General features: G+C 45.1%; 1 protein-coding gene across 1 annotated transcript in view; it reads right to left on the minus strand.

Moving 5' to 3' along the window:
• Positions 1-340: 340 nt before the first annotated feature.
• The window catches only part of XPNPEP1 (X-prolyl aminopeptidase 1), a 33,335-nt gene continuing 12,150 nt past the window's right edge, over positions 341-21,525 (minus strand). Inside the window, exons 5-21 of the mRNA XM_084264471.1 lie at positions 20,664-20,768; positions 20,308-20,400; positions 19,234-19,377; positions 18,744-18,839; positions 16,492-16,573; positions 15,330-15,540; positions 11,534-11,623; positions 10,163-10,213; positions 8,975-9,033; positions 8,237-8,314; positions 7,646-7,717; positions 5,862-5,922; positions 4,992-5,061; positions 3,682-3,855; positions 2,741-2,817; positions 1,930-2,028; positions 341-887 (exon numbers count right to left, since the gene is read on the minus strand). Coding sequence (XP_084120597.1) covers positions 759-887; positions 1,930-2,028; positions 2,741-2,817; positions 3,682-3,855; positions 4,992-5,061; positions 5,862-5,922; positions 7,646-7,717; positions 8,237-8,314; positions 8,975-9,033; positions 10,163-10,213; positions 11,534-11,623; positions 15,330-15,540; positions 16,492-16,573; positions 18,744-18,839; positions 19,234-19,377; positions 20,308-20,400; positions 20,664-20,768 — 1,691 coding nt within the window. The 3' untranslated portion in view covers positions 341-758. The remainder of the gene's footprint in view (positions 888-1,929; positions 2,029-2,740; positions 2,818-3,681; positions 3,856-4,991; positions 5,062-5,861; positions 5,923-7,645; positions 7,718-8,236; positions 8,315-8,974; positions 9,034-10,162; positions 10,214-11,533; positions 11,624-15,329; positions 15,541-16,491; positions 16,574-18,743; positions 18,840-19,233; positions 19,378-20,307; positions 20,401-20,663; positions 20,769-21,525) is intronic.

The raw sequence follows: 21,525 nt of genomic DNA on the forward strand, positions 1-21,525 counted from the left end.
AAATTTAACTCCTCTGTGTCCAGAAAGAGCTGCAATTCCATGATACTGCCCACACATCCTGCACTGCCAAGGGTTATACAAGTACTTAGTTAGCCATAACAAGACAAAATTATTGGACTGGGCGCCCTGCACTGCGTGTCACCACATCCCTTCCACAATCTGTCCCAAAGCACAGGCAGAACCCACTGCTTGGGGCAGCACAGGGCAGCCCTGTACGTTCTTCTTCACTGCCTGAGCTGCTTCCACACACAAAGGTGGAATTACCTGGTTCTTGCCCTTCTTCGAGCTGTCAAACCCAACCCATCACTGACTGCAAGAGAAAGCAGATGGAGCAAACAGTGGCTTGCAAACTTTTATTCGGTCATCAGTCCTGCTGTGTGGGTAGCATCTCAGCAACTGGAACCCAAATATGCAAAAATACTGAGTTTTCACAGTGAAAAAACAGACAGTATAAAATATTCCAGTATTGCCTCTTAGAACCACCAGTTCAATAAGACCCCTGTTTCAAAGGCAACATGCCAATTTATTTTGTTCTCTATTTTCAACCCCTCTCCCCCCAAAAAACAATTGCTCAGACACTAACTCTGTTTGCCCCCACATAACCCTCACATGTTAGTGGGGGAGAAACATGAAATCCCTTCCTGATTTCCAGAGGTTTATTGAAGACCATTCTCCCAGTGGTGTCAAGGCCCAAAACCGACAGATTCCTGTGACAATGAGAGGTCCTGATGTTCTGCACACCGCAGACACGTGCGGTGCTACTGGACCCTGACGAGAGGCTCCGTCTCTCGGATGAGCCACTGCAGAGCTTCGTGCCGGCCTTGCCTCTCCAGTTCTGCTCCAATCACTTCCCTGCACTTCTGATGGTAGTCATTCACCCAGTTACACTAGAGAAAGGGAGGGTATGGCATTCAGCACAGACACAGAAGAGTCGCTGCCCTTACAATTTGTGTACAGTCAAAGACATTTGCTGGCCCTTGTGCTCTCTGGGACTGAGTTGTTAGGCTGGGATGGGATGCTGTTCCAAAGAGACAGACCCCTAATTATGGAAGTAACTTTTGATGAGGGCAGGAACTGAAGCAATTCATCACAGGTTTTCAGAGGAGCCAAGGTTTGGTTCAGCTGACAAGTATTTAAAGTCTCTGCAAATCACTCCCTCCAGCAAGTCAGGACAGCTGCCTTGGCACAGCCTAGTAAATAGCTTTGCAAATTTGTCGCTGAACAATGCAGTCCTGAGACACAAGTTGCCCTATTGATCTGAACAGGTAACCTTCTGGCAGATCTCAGTACTCTGCAGAGTCATCTTGAGTAACAGGAAATGCAAATAGGATTATCATTCAGAAAAGGAGGATGGGTTGAGCAAAATAAAAGAGTATGGTGAAAAAATAGGAAGAAACAGACCACAGTGAAGGCAGAAACAGAAGAGAAACAGTGGGAGACCGAAACAGAAACTTTATAGCATGAAGGTCTTCAGGAAATAAATGCTGCCAAACAGGTAGGAATGATGGCTGCTCAGAGTCTATGTGTGTGCTGCAGAATGTGGGATTGGTCATGAGCAGATACAGACAACAACATGAGACAGTCATTAGTCTGGGAAGACAGCACAATCATCTAACAGAAGCAATTAAGGCAGAAGGAGAAAAACTGAGATGACAGTGGCAAATACTGTATCAAGGAAACTACCAAAATATGATCAGAGGGGTCCTCACTGCCTTCATTATAGAATAATTTAGATTGGAAGGACCTCTGAAGCATTTCTCTAGTCTACCCTCCCACTCAAAGCTGAATCAAGGTTAAAATCAAGTCAGATTGCTCAGGATGACTCTCTGGATGCATGAAATGGAACAGAGGCCAGGGGTTCTTGCAAACAGAACAGAACAAGCTGGTTCTAGCACAAAGGTGGCAATGCAAATGCCCTGCTTCACTTACCTCTTTTTGTGTCAGCAAATTAACATCAATCATTTTCGTCTGGATTGGAACCAGGGTTAAGGGTTCAAAAGTCAGGCTCCCTCTGTTTTTGAAATTGTACTGCAGCAGAAAGACAAACAGGGTTTTAAAGTTTTAGAAACAGCTCCAGCCAGATCACACTTACTCCTTGGTTTATGTCATCACTACAGAACAATCCAGGTAACATTCAGATAGGATGGTAGAATCTTACAACAACGTTTTTCTTATAGCTCAAGCAAAGAATCTCAATACAAACCTTAGTTATTCCTTTCAGCGGTCACTTTTTAAAGGTCATGTCCCAAGTCACCATTGTACAGGACTCAGCTTGATGACTACATGGTTGTTTTCAGTTTGGCATTTCTAAAGGCATAACCCAGACAGACTAGCATCGATAATATCAAAATCTGCCTGTAGTTTTGTTTCTGCTGCCACTGAGGACTCTCTAGCAGAGAAGAAAATCCCAACTTGAAAGATTAACCAGTTCTACAGCAATGACTCCAAGGGCCTGAATAAAGATGCTTCTGGCTCTTGACAGCCAGAGAGAAAACATTTTAAAACAACTCTTACATGCACATTTCAACCTATGGAAACTCTACAGAAGCAGAACTGTCTTCTGTGCCCCCATTAGCAAGGGAGACTTAGAGTCAGTCTTCACCATAGCAGGGTTTTGGAGATCAGGAGTCTTGAGTAAGACTCTGACTGTTTCCAGTACAGTCCCACCTCAAATTCCAGTACTTTAAGTTTCATAACTAAAAAGTCACAGAGAAAGGTGCATCTTGAGAGGGTCATTCACCTTGGTTTCAGCAGGGATCACGAGGACAACATTTTCTATTCGGATCCCAAAGGACCCATCTTCATAATACCCAGGCTCTGCAGAAATAGACAGTAATTAACTAAGCCACACAGCTGCACTGTGCAAATACTTATTCCCTACAGACAGCCTTCCCCTCCACGGTGTCAGTCCACTGAAGTCACTAAGCAAACTTGACATCAGACATCCACAGAGGCAAAAAAATTTTTTACACTACTTAATACGCTACAGAAGCCCCAAGCAAGATGACAGCAAAAGTTCTCAAGACAGGAGAAACAAGACAGACAGCCCTCCAGCTCAGATTGTCTCCTTCCAAGACAAGAGAGTGCTGAGTAAATGTGTTCCAAATACCAGAAACTCTGAAAATGTTAATGTCTTGATGAAAGGTAGGTGGGGAAGCCCTTCCCCAAAACACTTATTTTAGAGAATGCTCCCCTGACAACCTGAGAGGACTTTGTAGCCCTGAAGGAACGTAAGTCTCTCAGCAAACCCCAGCAGGCTGCTAATTTACTGCTGGAAGAACAAGGGATGTTAAGACTTAACAGCTGCCTCAAATAGCTCATAGCAAAGACAGGATTAGCTCCTGTAAGCTTGGTGTCCATCTTGCAGTGCAGCCGGCTCTTCCACTGTAGGACAGAAGCAGCACGCCAGAGCTGGGCTCTGCTGAGGTTAGCACAGTAGAGAGCAGGAAACAGGGCTGCTGCTCCCAGCTGCAAAAATGCTTTATGGAAAGTGAAAGAGCTAAAATCAGAGAGTCTTTACCAGGAGAGCCTAAATGACAGTTAAAACAACAGAGAAGGCAGGGTCAGAGCTTATGATCCCACCTTTCCTTTATTTACACCATCATCAGATTTGTTCCCTCTACATCTTAAAACACCAGTAACCTCCCCCAGTAACCAGAGAGAGTCACCCATGCTGAATACCATCAGAGACGATCATGCCAGCCTCCAAGGGCTCATCTGCAAAGGTTTTGTAGCTAATGCCACAAGGCCCCTCATGCACATTGAGGAAAGAGCCAACTCCATGTCCTGTCCCATGCAGGTAATCCAAACCAGAGTCCCACAAGGCAGAGCGGGCAAAGGAATCCAGAAGGTGACCTGCAGGCCAAGGGGAGGAGACACACATGGAGAGAGAACGATCAAGTCAGGCTCCCTCGGAGATGCTGAAAATCACACTGAAGGCTCAAACCTGGAAAACATGCAAAAAAACCCACCAAACAACCCAAACACCAACCCCTCAAAAAAACTCCACCAACAACCACAGAAGAGAAGTCATGTTAGAAGTCTGATATTCAAGCTCTTTCTAGACAGAAGAGCCTCTCCCTCCCTCTTTCCTTACAGAGCCTTTCAGAACATGGTCTGTAACAGAAACATGGCACTGCTGCTTGCTCCACTGCGGTTTTCAGGAAATACTCTAGTGGTTCAATGTCCCACAAAGAACTCAGTACCTTTCTTAAAGACAGCTGCACCAAGTAAACTCAAAGTAGAAGACCTACCATTTTTATCTGGTAAACTAATCAGCCAGATTTCTAGCCTGGATAGTCAGTCATTTCAGACCAGAATGTAGAGAATTTCTGTTACCTGCATGTAAAAATCAAGCCCATATGTTCACGTTCAGACACCCTCCAATTTCAGTTGGAACTGTGTAACAATAGGATAAACTCCTTCTTCCTCAACCTACTCAAGAATGTAAACTAGCCAAAACTCTAAAAAGAGGGATCTTTGGGTAAGGTGTCTGAACAGGGAGAAAATAGCTCTGCAACAAATTCACCAGGGGTGAATGGATGTCACAGCTCCTCCTCCACAAAACCAAAACAGGTTTGTTGTGTGTCATTTTCACATGCTGCTCACTAATAAAAGAGAATCCACATCAACTGGAAGAGAATTAGCCAGTCCTTTTGAAGCTGGAAAGTGATGTCTGGCTTTGATAGGGCCATGAGCAAAGCATGAAAACAACCTCCAAGCGCAGAAAGGCCAGAGATGTGTTAGAAGTCAACTGAGTGATGAAAGTCACTACCACCCTAGGACCAGAGCACTTTGAACATCCTTCAGACTTTCCCTTTTCAGCACTGGTTGATGCTGAGAGAGTAATCAGTAATAAAGAAACCAAGATATCCTGACGGAAACAGACACAGTTACATCAGCATCTGCCTAATGCATCTGGACCTGTCAACCACTTAATAGTTCTTCAGAGGTCACTGCTGTGGTCAAAACACTCCAACTCACCAACATACCTTTGGTTCCATTTGGGAAGATGGCAGCACTCACAGCTATATGTCCTTTCAGGACATAGGTGAAGCATTCCTGTCAGAGAAATGCGTGCCATAAGTAAACAGGGAGAGGCAAAACTTAGTATCTTGTAGCAAACCGTGGAGGATCTGGAAAGACTTGCTCATGCTCTCCTATGGCTGGCAATACCAAAGCTAACAATGAGCAGAAAGGGTTTAAATTACTCTGAAGACCTTTCTTTGCTAATTAAGGAGAGGGTTTTACAAACTCAGACTGCAGGTTTAGCAGCAAGATTCACCTGACCTACATGACTGATTTTCTTTGTGGCTGTAGTTCAACTTCCTGAGCATACCCTACAGCATATTTTCACCACTGAGTAAACTATAATGATGAAATTAGTTTTAATTAAAGAAGCCATTTAAAATAAACAGAATTATATTGCTGAATGTCCAACACAGACTGTCTCAGGTGAGTCTGAAACTGTTTTTTTATATGGTACACTAGACACAAACCACTACTGCAGTCTTGCGTGAGACACTAATTCCCCCTAATTCAAACGCTGGACAAGCTACTGATGTTTATTCTCAGCCCAGTGATTTTATTATTTCTTAGAGGCTACCTGTTACTTTACAGATGAGAGGTGTGCATTTTAAGATAGAAAGGTGCCATTCCCTAAGTCACTTAGTTCATATTTTGGAACCTCGAAGTCTGACAGCTTCCTTTTCAGTCTCTATTAAAATGCTGCCTCATATTATCACACAAATGATACCTGACAGAGCACTTGGACTCTACAGCAATAGGGCACATTACTAATTTGTTTAAGTATCTCTAATAATAAGGGTCAGATCACAAATGACACTGAGGTGCCAACTTACCTTTTCATAAGCTGACGGCGTGCCAAAATGCATCGTCCTGGTGACATCTGTTGTACCGTCTCTTCCCGAGGCAAAGGCAGATGCAGGAAGCAAAGGGATGGAGGAAACAGGAAGATCAAAGTGAGAGTGCACAGAAAAGACAGTCACACTGCAGCAAACCAACCAAACTCATAATTGGGTAAAGTCACCTACTCTGTGCTACACAAGACTGATGATGTATAGTTCCTAATCTCAAAAATTCCTCAACACACATGTTCCAGATGTGGCAATAATGATTTACAATTCAAAACGTTATCTTTCATCCACCAGCATCCCAAAGCTCCTCACAAATTGGAATCTAAGCAACTGGTACCTGCCTATTGAGAACAGAAGGCCAAAATTAGACTATTTGTATGGAAGATTACATAGCTACTCATCAGCAGCTTAAAAATATATACTTATGCACAAACGACAGCTACCAGCTCAGGGGTGGGAAGTGGAAGGGGCTACAGCATCCCTTTCACCCTCAAGGTGTCTTGTTCTAAGATTTCTAGAAGTTATCCAGCAGTTGAGAAGGGGTCAGTCTGAGACATCAGACACTGTCTCTAAGTTCCTTGTACAAATATAATTTTGAGCCTGCTGACAGAAACACAGGGACTTTTAAAATAATGAGTTCCCTTTGAAACACTCACTCCTGTTCCTACACTTTTCCCCAGCAGGCACAGGCCATGGTCAAAAGGAATTCACGATTTAACTTCTCAGCAGGGACAAGTGAGGCATCCCTATCACAATGCTGCGGTAAGTGCCATTGATGTCCAGCTTACATTGTATTCAAAGGGCTGCTTTTCAAAGTGGCACTAAGGAAATCGTTAATTAGGCCATCAGAGGGGAGGGAAAAAAGATTTCCTTGTAAAAGTCTTATCAAAGGATGTCTGTACGGTTCCTTTTCAAAGCTCTTCCTGACTGACACAACAAAAAGGGCGCAGCTCTAAAGACAAAGCTCGTCTCAAAGGAGCAGCCAGGTCTGTTCTATCTTTCTGAACAAGCCACTTCTCATCTATTTACACTGGTTAAAAACATCACTTCTTTCATTTTCCGTGGAGTCAGAGTTCCACAGTAAGCAGCTGCGGAGACTGAGGCTACTGAATGGCACTGTCAAAACAGCACGGAGTCACCAGACATGACGCCTTCCCAAAAACACATCTGAGACCCAAGGCCACTGGGATGAGAAACCCTGCCTCCGAGTTTCTCTCTGGAAAGGCAGAGAATACCACAGGGCTGTGGTGCCCTGCTCCTTTCCCCACCTTTCTGAACTCAACACCAGTCAAACCTGCCCACATCCCAGCAGAGCAGGTGCCTCACTGGCTGAGCAGCCCCAGGCTAAGCAGGGCAGTCAGTCCTGCTCCCTGCAGCTCTAACACCAATACACCAGGTGAGCAGAGCTGTGACAGACAGAAACATGCACCGCCAGTTAGAGCGCAGCTACTGTCACATTGGTAATGGACTCTGATGGGAACTGCACTTTTAGATCTCTTCCCCTGCTCCAGACAAGGCTTGTCTGCAGCCCTCATCTGCTGTCCTGAGCCTAACTCAGGGTCTCCTGTCACGGAACGGACACCCACTGACCCATGCAGCTGACTACACTCAGAATCCCACAGAGCCCCTCCGGAGGGGATACTGCGAGCAGGCTCTCTGTGAAGGGGCACTGCCCCCAACACCACCCTCCAGCATTCTTGCTACAGCAACTGCACGCCGACGCTGCAGGTGCTTACTGAGAGCAGTTCAGCACCCTTCATCCCACTCACTTGTACTGTGCTCCCGAGTCCAGGAGGTAGATCTCACTCACAGACAGCGTTCTGTTGGTCTCAGGAACGGGCCTGTTCAATTAAACACAAAGTTTTTTGTTCCACAGTTTAAAGGTTTCCAGCTGATGTCTGCAGCACAGAAACCACATGAAGTGGCAGCTTAGATGTGCTGGCTCTATTTCTTGTAGTGGTGATGGAAATCCCACACATGCTAAGACAGAGAGCATACTGAGGAGTGTATTTGTCTACAGTAAACAGCACTACAGTGGAGAGAATAGCTTTGTTGCTTTCAGCAAAACCCTCAACATCTGTTCCCGGACACGTTTCAGAACAGCCTGCACTTCACACTTGTTCTTCCCAGAATCCTGCCCCCTCTTTTCTGTGGCCTCTGAGCAGATCAGCATCCTAATACATGCACACTGACAGGAGGGAGGGACCTTTATTTAGTAAGCATGGAAGCTCTGGCGGAATAAAGCAAGACAGGAATCAACAGTGACTGCATCTCCCTGGAGTACTCCCGTTTCGACTTCACAAAAGAGCCAGACAGCCCAGTTTGCTGAAGAAGGAAAGGAGAAGCTGTGTTTCTCTTACTTGTAATGAATGATGGCTCCATTTGGACCTGTACTTGAGATGGTAGCAAAACTCAATTCAACAAAGTCTTTCTGTTGGCTGAAAGAAAAGATTGTGATCACTAGAGTGTAAGTGAGAGGAGCACATGAAGCAACTGGAGAGTTTTTCCTCAATTTCATGTCACCTCAGCCTTTCCCTTTAGCTTTGAAAGCCATCTGGACAAGCACACTTGGGTAGGAGAATCATACAGATCCAAGTCCTATCCTCCCAGCCACGTGGAAAACTACTTTCCATCTCTACCTTTGTCTTACAAGCAGAAAATTCACCACCCAGAGAAGAGATGTCCTGAAAAATTTCTTCTTTCTTACTTATTTGAAGGAATTTTTAGAGGTTCTTTTGATGTGCACATGGGAGTATCTCCAAATACAGATGGTGTTCATTCTCCATCGGAAGAGGAGGAAATCTAACTCTTACATCACGTCCTCTGTGGTAAGAAAGTGACTGTCTTGTAGTTAAGTGTCCTAACCTGCAGCACTCCTCACTGCTATCTCAAAAGGAAATAGGATAGGATCCAGTGGGCCGGGACTTGTATCTCCCAAGACACCCAATTCTTCCCCAACTCTTTCAAAGAAATCCTGTAGTAGTGTTTTGTCCTCAGGTAAGATATACCTGCAAGTGAGATGGATTTCTAGAGGATAAATAAAAACAAAGGCTAAAACACCACACATAAAACATCCTGACAGGGAATTTACTTTTTACCTTCGAAACTGCTCTGCTTTGTCTGCAGCGATTATTTCAGTCACTGTTCCCTTTGGAACCTAGTGGACAGAGACAAAGGTTGAATTATGACACCAACAAGCAAAGGAACTGCTATATGCTTAAGCACCAGGTCTCCCTGGTGCAATATGAATGTCAGGCTTGAAGTGGCATCTTTCCAGGTTTTCTCTCCTTACTCCTCAGTAATGACAGACACAATATTGTGTTTATATAACATGGCAATATTGTGCTGGGCATGTGAGAAGCAGGAAGCAGAGACTGCTACAGCAGGATGGCAGAACCCAGACTAGTGAGCAGTTAGTTCAGTATTAACTTCACTGAGATACGTGCACAGGTAACATCTCACACAGCAACATCTCTTCACAGACAGGTTATGCTACATTTGAACAGTTCTCTCCAACCACCCATGGTATTTGCAGAATCTTTATGCTTTTAAGTCAGAAATGGAAATAGTTGCAGGAAAAACAAAGGATGTCAAATTTTAGTTTAGGCATTTGATAAATTAAAATCTGTGACACCACTTCTTCAGGACTGGACAACAGGCAAAGGGAAGCAAGAGTCTCATAACCCCAGAGGCAGCTTTCCTGAGGTACTCAGACATGTAAAAAGGCACCTTTGGAAGTCAGCAAGTAATTTCCATAGGTAAAGTATCAGACATGCAGTAGTACAGAAGGAACACTGCTTAGTTAAGTTGCCACGTAATACCTGGCACTCTGTGCTTTCAACCCTGAGCAAACACAAGCAGTTTTTTCCTTATCCCATTTTCATTGCACATGGACATGACTTCACCTGTCCATTTGTAAACATCACATTTCTCCACACTGCCAGACAACACTGACTGTGGTGAGAATTCCACAGCGGTACACAGAACTGGGTATTATTTAATGGCTTACACTAGCAAAGCAGCAGAAGACAGTATTAACATTGCTCAGGCAATTTCTCAGCTGCTCTGGCTTTGGCCTGTGTGACATGATTGGAGCAGTATGTTTTTAAAAAAAATTAATTCAGCCTTGGATGGAAGCACGACTGAATCCCCCCCAAAAGACAGGTAAAACCTCTCATGTTTCCTGTTTTTAGCTAAGGCACCATAAAGATTATCAAAAAGTTCATGCTAATGAAGAAATTTACATAGCAATACAATCTCTAAGTTAAAAAAAGAAACCAAACTACCTCTTTCTCCAGCCAGTTAAAGAGCTCACACAGGGCAACAGCATCTTTAATCTATGTTAAAATAGAGACAAGAAAAGGGAATTAAGACAAAGACAAGATTCATCAAGCTTCAGTAAAAGCAGTTTATGATACGAAAGAATTCAACCTGCAAGTTTCAGAAAGACACACTAAAAGATTTATATGTAAGAGGTCTTTCCAGGTTCTGTATCCTGTAATTAATCCAAGCACTAGAAATGTATCTGGACAATTAAATAATCATTAATAATGGTTTACTGCTGAGAAGTATCTTACTGTGAAGAATTACCAAGAATTCAGCAAACACTGACTTTGCCCCACATGTGACTTTCAAATCTCCTTTGTTTCAACACAGGAGATCTTTCATTTCAGGTTGTGGAAGGTAACCACAAAACACATCTGGGTATGCAACAGGGGAACATGCCCCTCAGGCACACAGGCAGCACACAGTCTCAGTCACACAGCTTCTGGCTTCTCTCCTGCCTGATGACTTCCAGTTTCCTTCCTTTTTTTCTACACTCTTGCAACATCCAAGCATCCACTCTTGCAGGCAACAAGCATACAAGAGCAAGGCACAATCTTGTCCTCAGGTGGCAGGTGACAGTGTCTCTGCTCAGTGCTAGTATTTTTACTTGCCCTTAAAGGGGAAAATAAAAAGTACTGAAATAGAAAGTAGCAGTTCCCAAGAAACTAGCAAGGCCAGAATTGCCAGCCCTGCTTTAATGGGCACATTTCTCCTGTTCTAAAAAATGCTGCTTGGAAATGAACAGGAAATAAACAAGAAAAAGCTTCAGCACCACAGTGAGCCTCTGTCACAGGCAGCTTCTTCACTTGAAAATATGAATCTTCCTGGGATATCTGCCTCATTTCCAGAGCATCATAAGGATGACACAAGAGAGTGCTCTGAGGACACTGGCTTTTTCTGAACATCTTGGCCTGTGTTTTGCACCATGTGTCATAGAAATTGTGTTCTTTAGGCTGTGTTTATTCAAGTGATAACAATCTGAAGACTGCAGAGAAAGACAACAGAACTAGCAAAGGGGAGAGAATATCCCTTTGAGGGCCCATACTCTAAACAACACTTCTCAAGTCCGTGCAGTCTTCCAACAGAGCAAGGCTGGTTCCTCACACTACTGCAAATGTCATTCTTCACTCAAATGGAATGCTAAACAAGGAGAAAAAAATTGCTTCAACAGCCATAAATGCCTGACAGAAAGGCACTTTTATCCTGCCATCCAAATTCCAATTTGCTTTTTAATCCAAAACACTGAAACTGAAAGGAAAATATCATTTCTTTCCCTAAACATAAAGCAAGCCTCTTGCCCTGTGCAAAGAGGCTCTCAAGGCTTCACTTACATGTGCTCTTCTCATGCCTTCTGTTTCTGATGCATTCTTCACAGCTTTTGCAATGCAGATGGGGGTATATGGGGTGAGGTATCGGTAAGCCTGCAGCAGAAGGACAGGGATTACTTGTGGATTACTCAGACTACATAATCCTACAGGTTTAATAACTCAGCCTGGACACAATTCAGTCTCTCTCAACCTTCAGCACTGTGAGATATTGGGAATAAAGAGGAGAAACAGTCCCTGAACGGAAGAAGAACAGCAACAAGGAAATCCTAGGAACTGAAGGGTCAACAGCTTGTCATGAAGCAATGGGAAGGTTTGGATATCCTAAATGCCTGATATATCAGTATCTGAGACATGGGTTTCCTGTTGATGGTGTATACTAAAGGCCCAGAAACAGTAAGAAACACCAATCCCAGAGACTCTGGTGGAACTTAAGCTGTGCAAACAGACCTAAAAAGTCACCTTGACTTGTTACCTCGCTGTCATCTTCCAATAGCAGGGAGCAAAGGGTAACCAGCCCAGGTACCAGGCACTGGAGTTGAATACTGGAGCCCCCCCTCCTCTACGGCTCTGGCTAGTCTAGCACTGAGCATTCACTACTTCTAACAATCAACAACCCTAACAAAGACATTAAGGGCCCAAGAAACATGAAAGATCTTTGAAAAGCTGAGTGTTACATACTGTCCACTTCTGAAAGGAGCTTACATTAGCAGTTTGAGACAAAGCTTTCCTGTCCCTGTCTGGGGTGGCCCCGTATTAAGAACTCGTAACTGATCCCTTACTACAGTGCACTTCCCCATCAGCTATCCTTAGATTAGCAGGAATGCTTGGCTAGTTCTGAGCATATCTTCAAAAATTCATCAACTAAGGTGACTTGCTCAAGCCTTGTCAAATTCAGCATCAGAAGGAACAAAAATGTAGTCTTTTCCCCCACAGTTCTCTGCTCTACCCATTATGTATTGGGGGACAGGTTAAGCACCTACACAAATGCAGCCCAAGCAACACATTTTTCTCCTAGTCTCAATGCACTAGCAGACAAATAAACTCCACTCAAATTAATGGGAAAGGCCTGGTAGATGCTCAGCAAAGACTGCTTTCACATGAGTTGTACATGCTTACAGTTTGCAAGTTCTTTAAAATAGCAAGACAATTACACTACATTATGCATAAACTGAATTACTGAAGAAGCTACAAGAAAGTCAGTGTGCTGGGTTTGGCTAGGACAGAGCAGCTACTATGGGGGTCTGTTTTCAATATGCACTAAAACTGTGCTGATAACACAGTAACTACTGAGCAGTGCTTAAACAGAGCCAAGGCCTTTGCTGCAGTGGGTCGGTTGGGGGTGCTCAAGGACCTGGGAGGGGACACACAGCCAGGACAGCTGATCCCAACTGACCAAAGGGATATCTCACACCATATGATGTCATGCTCAGCATATAAATCGGTTGGGGCACTAAGAAGGAAAGAGTTCAGAGTTATGGCTATTGTCTTCCCAAGTAACTGTTACACACACAACAGAGCCCTGTTTCCCCAGAGATGGCTGAACACCTGCCTGCCCATGGGAAGTGGGGAGGGAATTCCTGGTTTTGCTTTGCTTCCGTGCCGCAGCTTTTGCTTTGCATACTGAACTGTCCTTATCTTAACACATGAGTTTTCTCACTTTCACTCTCCCAATTCTCTTCCTCATCCTACCGGGGGGGAGTGAGTGAGTAGCTGTGTGGCACTTAGATGCTGGCTGGGGTTAAGTCAGGAAAGTCCTTTTATCAGAGTCAGGAAAAAAACTTCTCAACGGCCAGATTCTTGGATTGGTTTGCCTTTTACAGATACTGGTAGCTTCTAGTAATCTTCTGTGAAAAGCATATTTACATGCAGCTGTAAGGCAAATCTATAAAGGGTTTGCAGATCCATGTTTAATAACAGACTGGATTTTTGCCAATGTCAATATTTGGCTTTGATGGAGACACATAGTACACAGACTACCAGCACCGGGGTTCTTCAAAGCACCCCAGGCCAGTTGCTCACTTTAAAGTGGTGTTGAGCTAGAGAAAAACACCCAGCATGACAAACTGGGAAACTTTTGGCTCTTTCAGTGCCTCTCTAAGTGCTTTTTTAATCAAGACACTTCAGTCCTTCCTCTTCTGCTTTCTATTGCACATAGGTCCTTGAGGCAGGGCCTCACCCTTTACGTACAGGCAGCATGTAGCACTGCAATGACTCGGTATCAACCAAAACCTTCAGTGCTAAAGGGGTAAATAACATCACTACATTCCTTAATCTAGGCCAGACCTGTTGTAGTTCTCCCTATGGATGCTCTGTGGAAGTCACCTACAGCAACTTACCCAAACTGGGGTTAGTCCATTGACTCCAACTATAAGGGGCATTCTCCTCTCAAGTCAAAAGAGCAACAACTATTTATCCTGCGTGCTCCATAGACAATATGCTTTCTGCTACCCTGAATGAGAGCGGGCAAAGTATCAGTATTCTGTATTAAGGGGTCATTTGCTTCTAGAAATGGACTGATGGTGTCAGAAGATTTAACCCTAGGCAGGGGCAAAAAACCCCTATCTTGCTCATATTATGCTGTTGTTTAAACTGCATGGGCAACAGAGCTATTTTGGCCATGAGAACTGGACAGTTTAAGCAGAAATTTGTGCTGGTATCAAACTGTGGCAGCCTGGGGATACACAGGCAGTCTCTTGGGGTTTTGTCTTTTGAGAGACATAAAGCTGACACCCCTGTTAAAATTTGTGGATACAGAAAAAGCCTTCAGGCCCCATGGGTTAGCTCTTACAGGTAGGGCTGTATCATGCACAACCGTGCAGTACATGATATAGACAGGAGATATCAGAAACCTGGTGGTGGGTGAACACAGACTTGCAGCCAAACTATTTTTTTACTATTTAGTTCTTCCTTCAGCAATCCCTTCATCTCAGCCCTGTGAATCTCAGGTGAGAAGCCTGTACTGTTTAGTAATCCAACACAGGCACACATTCTGCTCAGTGGGCCTGGTCTTCCAAAGAAGGTCTTCTATACAAGACACATGGAAACTGGCTTATTTGTCCACAGTTGCTGCTGTGTCCTTCCCCAAGTATCTCCTTTCATGACCACTGGAATATCAGGTGGACTGCAGGACTCTGAGACAGCCAAGTCCAAGTACAAGGGCAAGATACAGCAAGTACAGCTGTACAGTAATTAATCTGACGCTGCAAGAGTCCTTCAGCAGATGCACTCACTGCATGGACAATCAGAGCCTGCAGGTAATTCATGTCCTCACAAGGTTCCCTGCTGCAACAGCTCTGTCTCTCTGTCCCTCCTGTCTTCAATACAAGACAACACATACTGCCTGATGTTCCCAAGTCACTGAAATAGATAAGGGGAACCATCTTCAGGCACTCTGATCAAGCCCAATGTCCCCCTCCCAGAAGTTCTGCAGAACTCCCCTGCTTCAGTCTCCAGGTCTTACGGCTGCTCCCCATTAGACATATGTTCTAGCCATGGACACAGCGACCCGAGCTCACCCTGCCCCTTTCTCCCTCCCCTCTCTCACTGTACTTGTCTTATCTTAAGCTGACAATTCTTTGGGCAAATCGGCTTACTGAGTTGGAAGGGCAGTTCCAGCAAGAGCAACCCCAGGATTAACAACCCTTCGATGCCCCAACGCGGCTGGATCCCTTCCACACAAACTCCAGCCTGCCTCATCCTCTGCAAAGGCAAAGCTGAGGCCAGCTGCCCTCATTAACACTGTTCCTGACCACACTTAGCAGAGAGGACAAAAGCATTTTCCCTTGCAAGGGCCACTAACCTTGGGAATAGCCTCAGTCAGAGCATAGCTGGCTTTGTCACTGAGCCACACTTTCTCCTTGGGTGAGAGGCTTGCACCAACAGCCTGCAGCTCTGACAGGATAGATCCATAGGGCATCACCTGGATTCTAAACTCAGGCTCCAGGGTGGAGTCAAGCTGTAAGTGCTCCCTCACATCTGAGTCCATCATCCGGTCACCATCGATGAAGAGCCTGAGAAACAGATCAGACAGAGCAGATAGGTGGGACCACCTGACAGTGGTTGGACTAAAGGAGGGAAGGAGAAACCATTCTGGTGACATTTCTTGGAGAAAGGAGTTCATTCATTATGTGCTATACTTTGCTCTATATTTTTTTTAACCACTGGCCTTCACACAGCTTAAATCCTCCTTTGAAATCAAGATGTACCACCTTGCTGACAGGAAAGGAGCTGATAAGCATTTTTGTCTCAAAATGCCTGCATCCCATCACTGCATTTCTAACAGGAGAGAGTAACAGAGGCAATTAATGGCTACTTTCTAGTTTTTAAGGGCAGCATCTGGAAACGGAAAAGCTACCACTGTTCTATCTACCACACTGGTATTGCTTTCACTGCATTGGAATGTTGAGCTCAACCTTCACACGCAACCTGTACTCACCCAGCCAGGCCTTACCTCAGACACATCTAGCTAGCAGCTTAGAGATGCCTCTAAAAGACTTGTGCTGCTGAAGGTCATTATATGGGGCAGTCATAGGACAAAAGCCTTCTGTCATAAACCATCCCTGACACTTTTCTGTACAGTCCCTGCAGTTTTGAAGTGACTCATCAATGACATGAAAGTTTTCCAATGTCCAGGCCAGCGTTGACTCTTACCCACATGTCACCCAGGGTTCCGAAGGCCCTCCATGCTATCTCAGAGTGACAGACAGAGGGGTCAGCCATCCTGCCCAAGGTCACCCATCAAGTCAGCCGTGGTGCTGAGGAGAGCAGCAGAGCTCTTGGCTGCCTCTCCAGTTCTGATCAGGGGAAGAGAGTAATTAACGTTGAAGACAGAAGTGCTTAGAAGGGACATTAAAGCGCCTGAGCGTAGGCGTCTCTTAAAAAAAAAGAGACAAATGCTTTGCTAGAACAGTTCTCCCACAGAAAAAGGCATCTTGGAGGACAGAAGAGGGGAAAACAAGCACCTGATTGTGTTCATTCCTATGACGGCGTATGCAAAAAACACAGGATTGTACTCAACATCAGAGCCTCGGAGGTTGAAAAGCCCTGGAAAATAAGAACGCCAAGAATCACAGTCCTGGTTCATCTGATGCAACATTAGACAAAGCCAAAAATAATCTCAGCAAAACACAGTCAAGCAATGAGTTGTCACGGGTGCAGGCCGTGGGTGCAGCCTCCCACCCAGCTGTCCCACGTCCTGCCGCTTTTCGGCAATCCTAAACTTCTGCCAGGAGATGGCACCAGAACTGCAGTTTAAACACTCCCATCGGGCAAGGAAATTGGAAATTGGGCTTTGACTTTAAAAGAGGGCTGGCTTGGAAGAAAGCAAGTACGAGCAATAAAGATAAGGACACGTGTGAAAAACGTAGTCTTTGCTTTTTCTGATCTGTGTAATACAATAAAAGCCCACTTCTCAACAGCCAGAAGACTTGAAAGTTACAGGCAATCATTTCTTTCCAGTCCTTTTCATGCTTGAGGGGAGAAGGAGACACAATAGGCAAGACCTAAAATACTCCAAAAAGCCCTGTCATTTGGGTGCCTACCAACATCTCAGATTCAGACTCCAGGTTTTTTTCACAACAATTTTACCCTTTACAACTCCAGGCAAATTCAAGAGGGGAAGTAGATGTTCAGCATCTCCAAAGTTCTGATTTTAGGGTCAAATAAAAACCCCAGGGTATCCAATTAGCTGAAATGAGTTACGCAAGGCAATAAGGCCAGCCAGCAGGACAGCTGGGAACAGAACCAACATGTCCTAAATCACAGCCCAGCACTGCATTCATCGAACTCTGCAAACTCTGCCACGGAAGTAAAAATAGAGTTTGATTCTCCCCAGGGAAGGAGTAGGTCACTTGAAAGCAGGAAAGAGCCACAAAGAACTCTGTTACTGCATGGGTACAAACTTCCTCACTTGGCCAATTCCCAATGCAGTAAGGAGGCAACAGTCTCTTCTGTGGTTCTTTCTGCCCCCAGAAACTTGTCTGGAGTTTAATAAAGTGAACTAAATTAGATAAAACTAAAGACAACTTCTCCCCCTTCCCCCTTTAGGATAGGAAATCAATCCAGCACTCTGCAGTAAGCTTCTCTCATGACTTCCTCTGGTTCATCTTAAAATCCTTGGTTCATAACCAAGCTTGGCTTTGCTGGAGACATTTAATCTGACACCACCTCAGGGCACCAATTTATCATTAATTTAATTGGAGATGCGCCTGAAAAGGTGAGCCACACAATCTTTGCTCACACAGGCCTCCCCAGGGAGGAGTCATATCACCACTCTCAGAAGTACTTCTTTCATGAAACAAGCTCAGTGTCCCAGATCCAGGAGAGCCCTCAGACCTCAGCAAGCTGGCTTCTCCAGCACCAGAGATGTTGCACTGGCAGTTTCATTTCTACCTTTTCAGATCACACACGGGGCACAGGCATTAGCAGCACTCACACCCTGCCAGCACTACGCTCCCACTGTAGCAGTCTGCACACTGTGATTTCTGCACAAAGGATACACAGCACCAGTAACAACAGTTCTGGAGGAACCACTGCTGTTTCTGGCCATTCTCCCTTCCTACGCACTGGGCTGGGAGCCAGGGTGTGAAGACCTAGCCATCCTGGGGCCCCAAACACAGAGGGGACCCTCTATCTGGACCTTGGCTTGAAATGATCTGGAAATATAAGTTGAACCGTGACTTACTTGTTTTAACCAAAGCATTTGCGAAACACTGGAGAGGTAGAGACTGACTTTAAAAGTCGTGGCAATTAGGAAGATTACTTTGAATGCTGTGTACCCCACCCTTGCCTTATGTATACAAAGCCACATGTTGCATTGCTTTGTTTACAGCCCAGCAGAAAACAGTCCCCATCTTCCCATAGGGTGAGGCAGCATCAAGATGGTTTATAGCCAGCAAATCTCACAGGGTTTTTCCCTTCCCCCCTTCAAACTCCCTCAGGCTTTATATATAACCTTCTTTTCCCTTTGCCTGGGCTGTGGTGATTTGTTGCATTCCCTGGGACAAAAATGTACTCAGGAGCTGTACTGGTGTATAAAGCAGTACAGAAATACAGGCTTGCTGTTTGTGACCTGTTACCACCACTGCACTGCACCACTGTAACAAACACATGGGTTGTCATGAGCACCTAGCACCCTGGCTGGGTTCTTCCTTTCCAAGGCAGGAAGAACATTTACTTTGCAGGAAGAACTGAGAAGGGAGATGCAAAGACTTACATGCTACTTCATCCAAGGCTGTTACCACAAACCACAGGACTTTCCTCTCAGCCATTTTGGAACGAAGGGCTACAATTTTGTCTCTCCAGCTGACCCCTGCAAAACACAATATGAAAAGCTGCAGTCACCAACTTTACTGGGGATGCTGATATAAAACACAGACCGAAGCACTGGATTTTGGATGGACCCAAAACACCCTGTTTGGCTTACATGCCTCACTCCTTTCTAATAACTGACATAAGCTCTCTCAAACAAGCTGCCCTCCAGACATCCATGGATTCGTTTTGAAGTTGTCTGGCCTCTAGCAAAAGGTTCTTTGAAGTTCTGAGGACAAAGGGATCATTAGCTGACAAGTGACCACCACCTTGACCTGTTCATAGTGGATCATATTGAGCTGCAGCACTGTTTTACTCATGACTTTGCAAGAGGAAAGCAAAGGGGGGTAGGGTGGTAGAAACAGTCCCTGCCTACTAGGAGTGAAGCTTCTCACCTGTGTAACTCAGATTGAGTGTGATGAGAGGCTTGCAGGGGCGCTGAGGGCAGTCTGTCCAGATTGTATCAATGAGGTTTTCTTTGACAGGCACAAGGTCGTGGCCAGCACTCCTCAAGGCTTTGGACATCCTCTTCCACTGGTCTGCCAAAGGGAAAAGAGCTAAGAGTGATGGCTTTAAAGAACACACACTAGCTGAACAGCAGCCTTGTTCAAACCAAGGGGCAAACTCAAGAATCTGAGTCTCCTCCTTTCCTTCCAGCTTCTCCTTCTGCCCAATCCCTTAAAAAACAAAGCAAAAGCTATTGCAATTACAACTGCACAAATGTAGCTGCTGCAGCCAGCAGCAGGTATAGAACCTCAGAGCCCTGGAGCCTCACGCTTGAGCTGAACATCTGCTCCAGCTAGGAGACAGAAGTCACTGGAAGAAGCCATCCCATAGGCTGCCATAAGGGTGTCCTCTACCCCAGTGCAGAACCATGCTACATCTAAACTAGATGACAGATGAGACAAGATGGGTTTCTACACAGCCTAGTCAATGAAATGTCTTCCTTTGCCTCCAGTGACATTTCAATTGGGTCCCATGTCTGAAGCGTGAGTGGATTGGATACTTGCTTATCTGATATAAAGGTACCTCTCCAGGCATCTTCCTATAGGGAGAGCTGCAGAGATGCCAAGACCACCAAGCAGGAGTAGTAGTGGGAGTTTTGCCTGGGTGTTCTGGCTCACATGCCAGCCAGGGCATTCAGCGACTTTGTACTGAAGTGCCTGTGACAAGCCTCAGCACAGACAAAAGAAGGTGGAACTGGACCCTGCTTTTCAGGTAAGGTCACTGCAAGCCCACAGAGTTCTCATCCTTTGTGTTTTGGGTTCAATGCACTGCTGTAGAGCTCTTGTGATATGTGCCTAAAACCAAAATTCAACCTGTTTTGACTAACAGTTTAACCCACCACCCCATCCAGGCTGAAACATGGTTAGCCACACACCATCTCCCAACAGCTTAACCAAAGAAGCAAGGAAGCAAAATCAAGTTGCCCAACCCAGAGATATAAAATAAAATAAAGAAAAACCAACCAGCTGGAATAATGAAAGGGTCCACTCCCACCTTCGAGCCTTCTGGGAGGACACTCACTAGCCAGTCCTCTTGAGTTGGTGTATCTTTCAGACCTCCATGGATTAAAAAAAGAAAAAAAGAAAAAGAGGTTCAAAGAAGACATACTGAAGTATTCACATATTACCCAAGAAGTCCAAGCTATGAATGTCTAGACCAACAGGCACAGGATACTAAAGCAGGAGCATGACAGTATTCAAGATGTCCCCAAGTCATGATGGGGCATCCCTACAACCCAAGCTGTTACATGTGGAAGTGACCAAACATCCTGTGATTGTTCTCTGCTTAACAGTGGAGCCATACCCCAGCCTCCTCATACCCATTTTCATGAGTGTCCAGTTGTTATCCATTTGTTGTGCAGCCTGCAGGAAGTAGCGTCCATCTGTCCACATGGCTGCATGCTGTTCAGTTACTATGGCAGTACCTAGGCAGGGAAGCAGGAAGACGCAGCGATTTAGAGGTAGGAACACAGACAGTGTTTGAAATGCACCCCAATTCCCCCAGAGGCAGCTCTGCTCACTGTTCAAAAGTTAGTCCAGTTTCAGCAGAGATATTCACTGTTTCCCCTGCACTAAGACCTTCAAAATAACATTCCAAACTATGCACAAGGATGCAGCTTAATGGATTGCGTCAGATGAACTCAAATTAGGCATCTCACCCAGTCAGTGGAACTGGGTAAATGGGGCTTTCCAAACCTTCTGTAACAGAGACTGTGGTCTCCACATGTCTGTTGTTACAGTAAACAGATATTGTGCATTCCCGGACTCCATCCCATCTTCTTACAGGGAGGAAGCCTGGGCTCTGGCCATCCACGAGAAACAGCTGTTACTGGGCTAGCAGAAATGGGTATCACTCCCAGCTGTCTGCTGCACCCCTTTCCCAAATGTTACAGATCTAGAAGAGATGGCTGAAGAGGAAACATGAACATAAACTTCTGCTGGTTTCAGAGTCTGTCCCATTCCACTGGCTCCTGATGGAGGGATGAATCAGGCAGCTGAGGGGCAGTGACATCTCAGCATGACACTCTAGCTGCCTTGCCCTTGGTGATTCAAATAAACCAACCAAGACACAAACAGGAACTGAATCCAAGTCTTTCAAGTCTGAGCACCTTGACAGTAATTCTCTGTCACCAGAAACCAAAACCCAGATCAGCAGTTTCCAATTATGAATTTATTGTCTCC

Source organism: Gallinula chloropus, assembly GCF_964237585.1.
Source record: "Gallinula chloropus genome assembly, chromosome: 5".
Taxonomy (NCBI): domain Eukaryota; kingdom Metazoa; phylum Chordata; class Aves; order Gruiformes; family Rallidae; genus Gallinula; species Gallinula chloropus.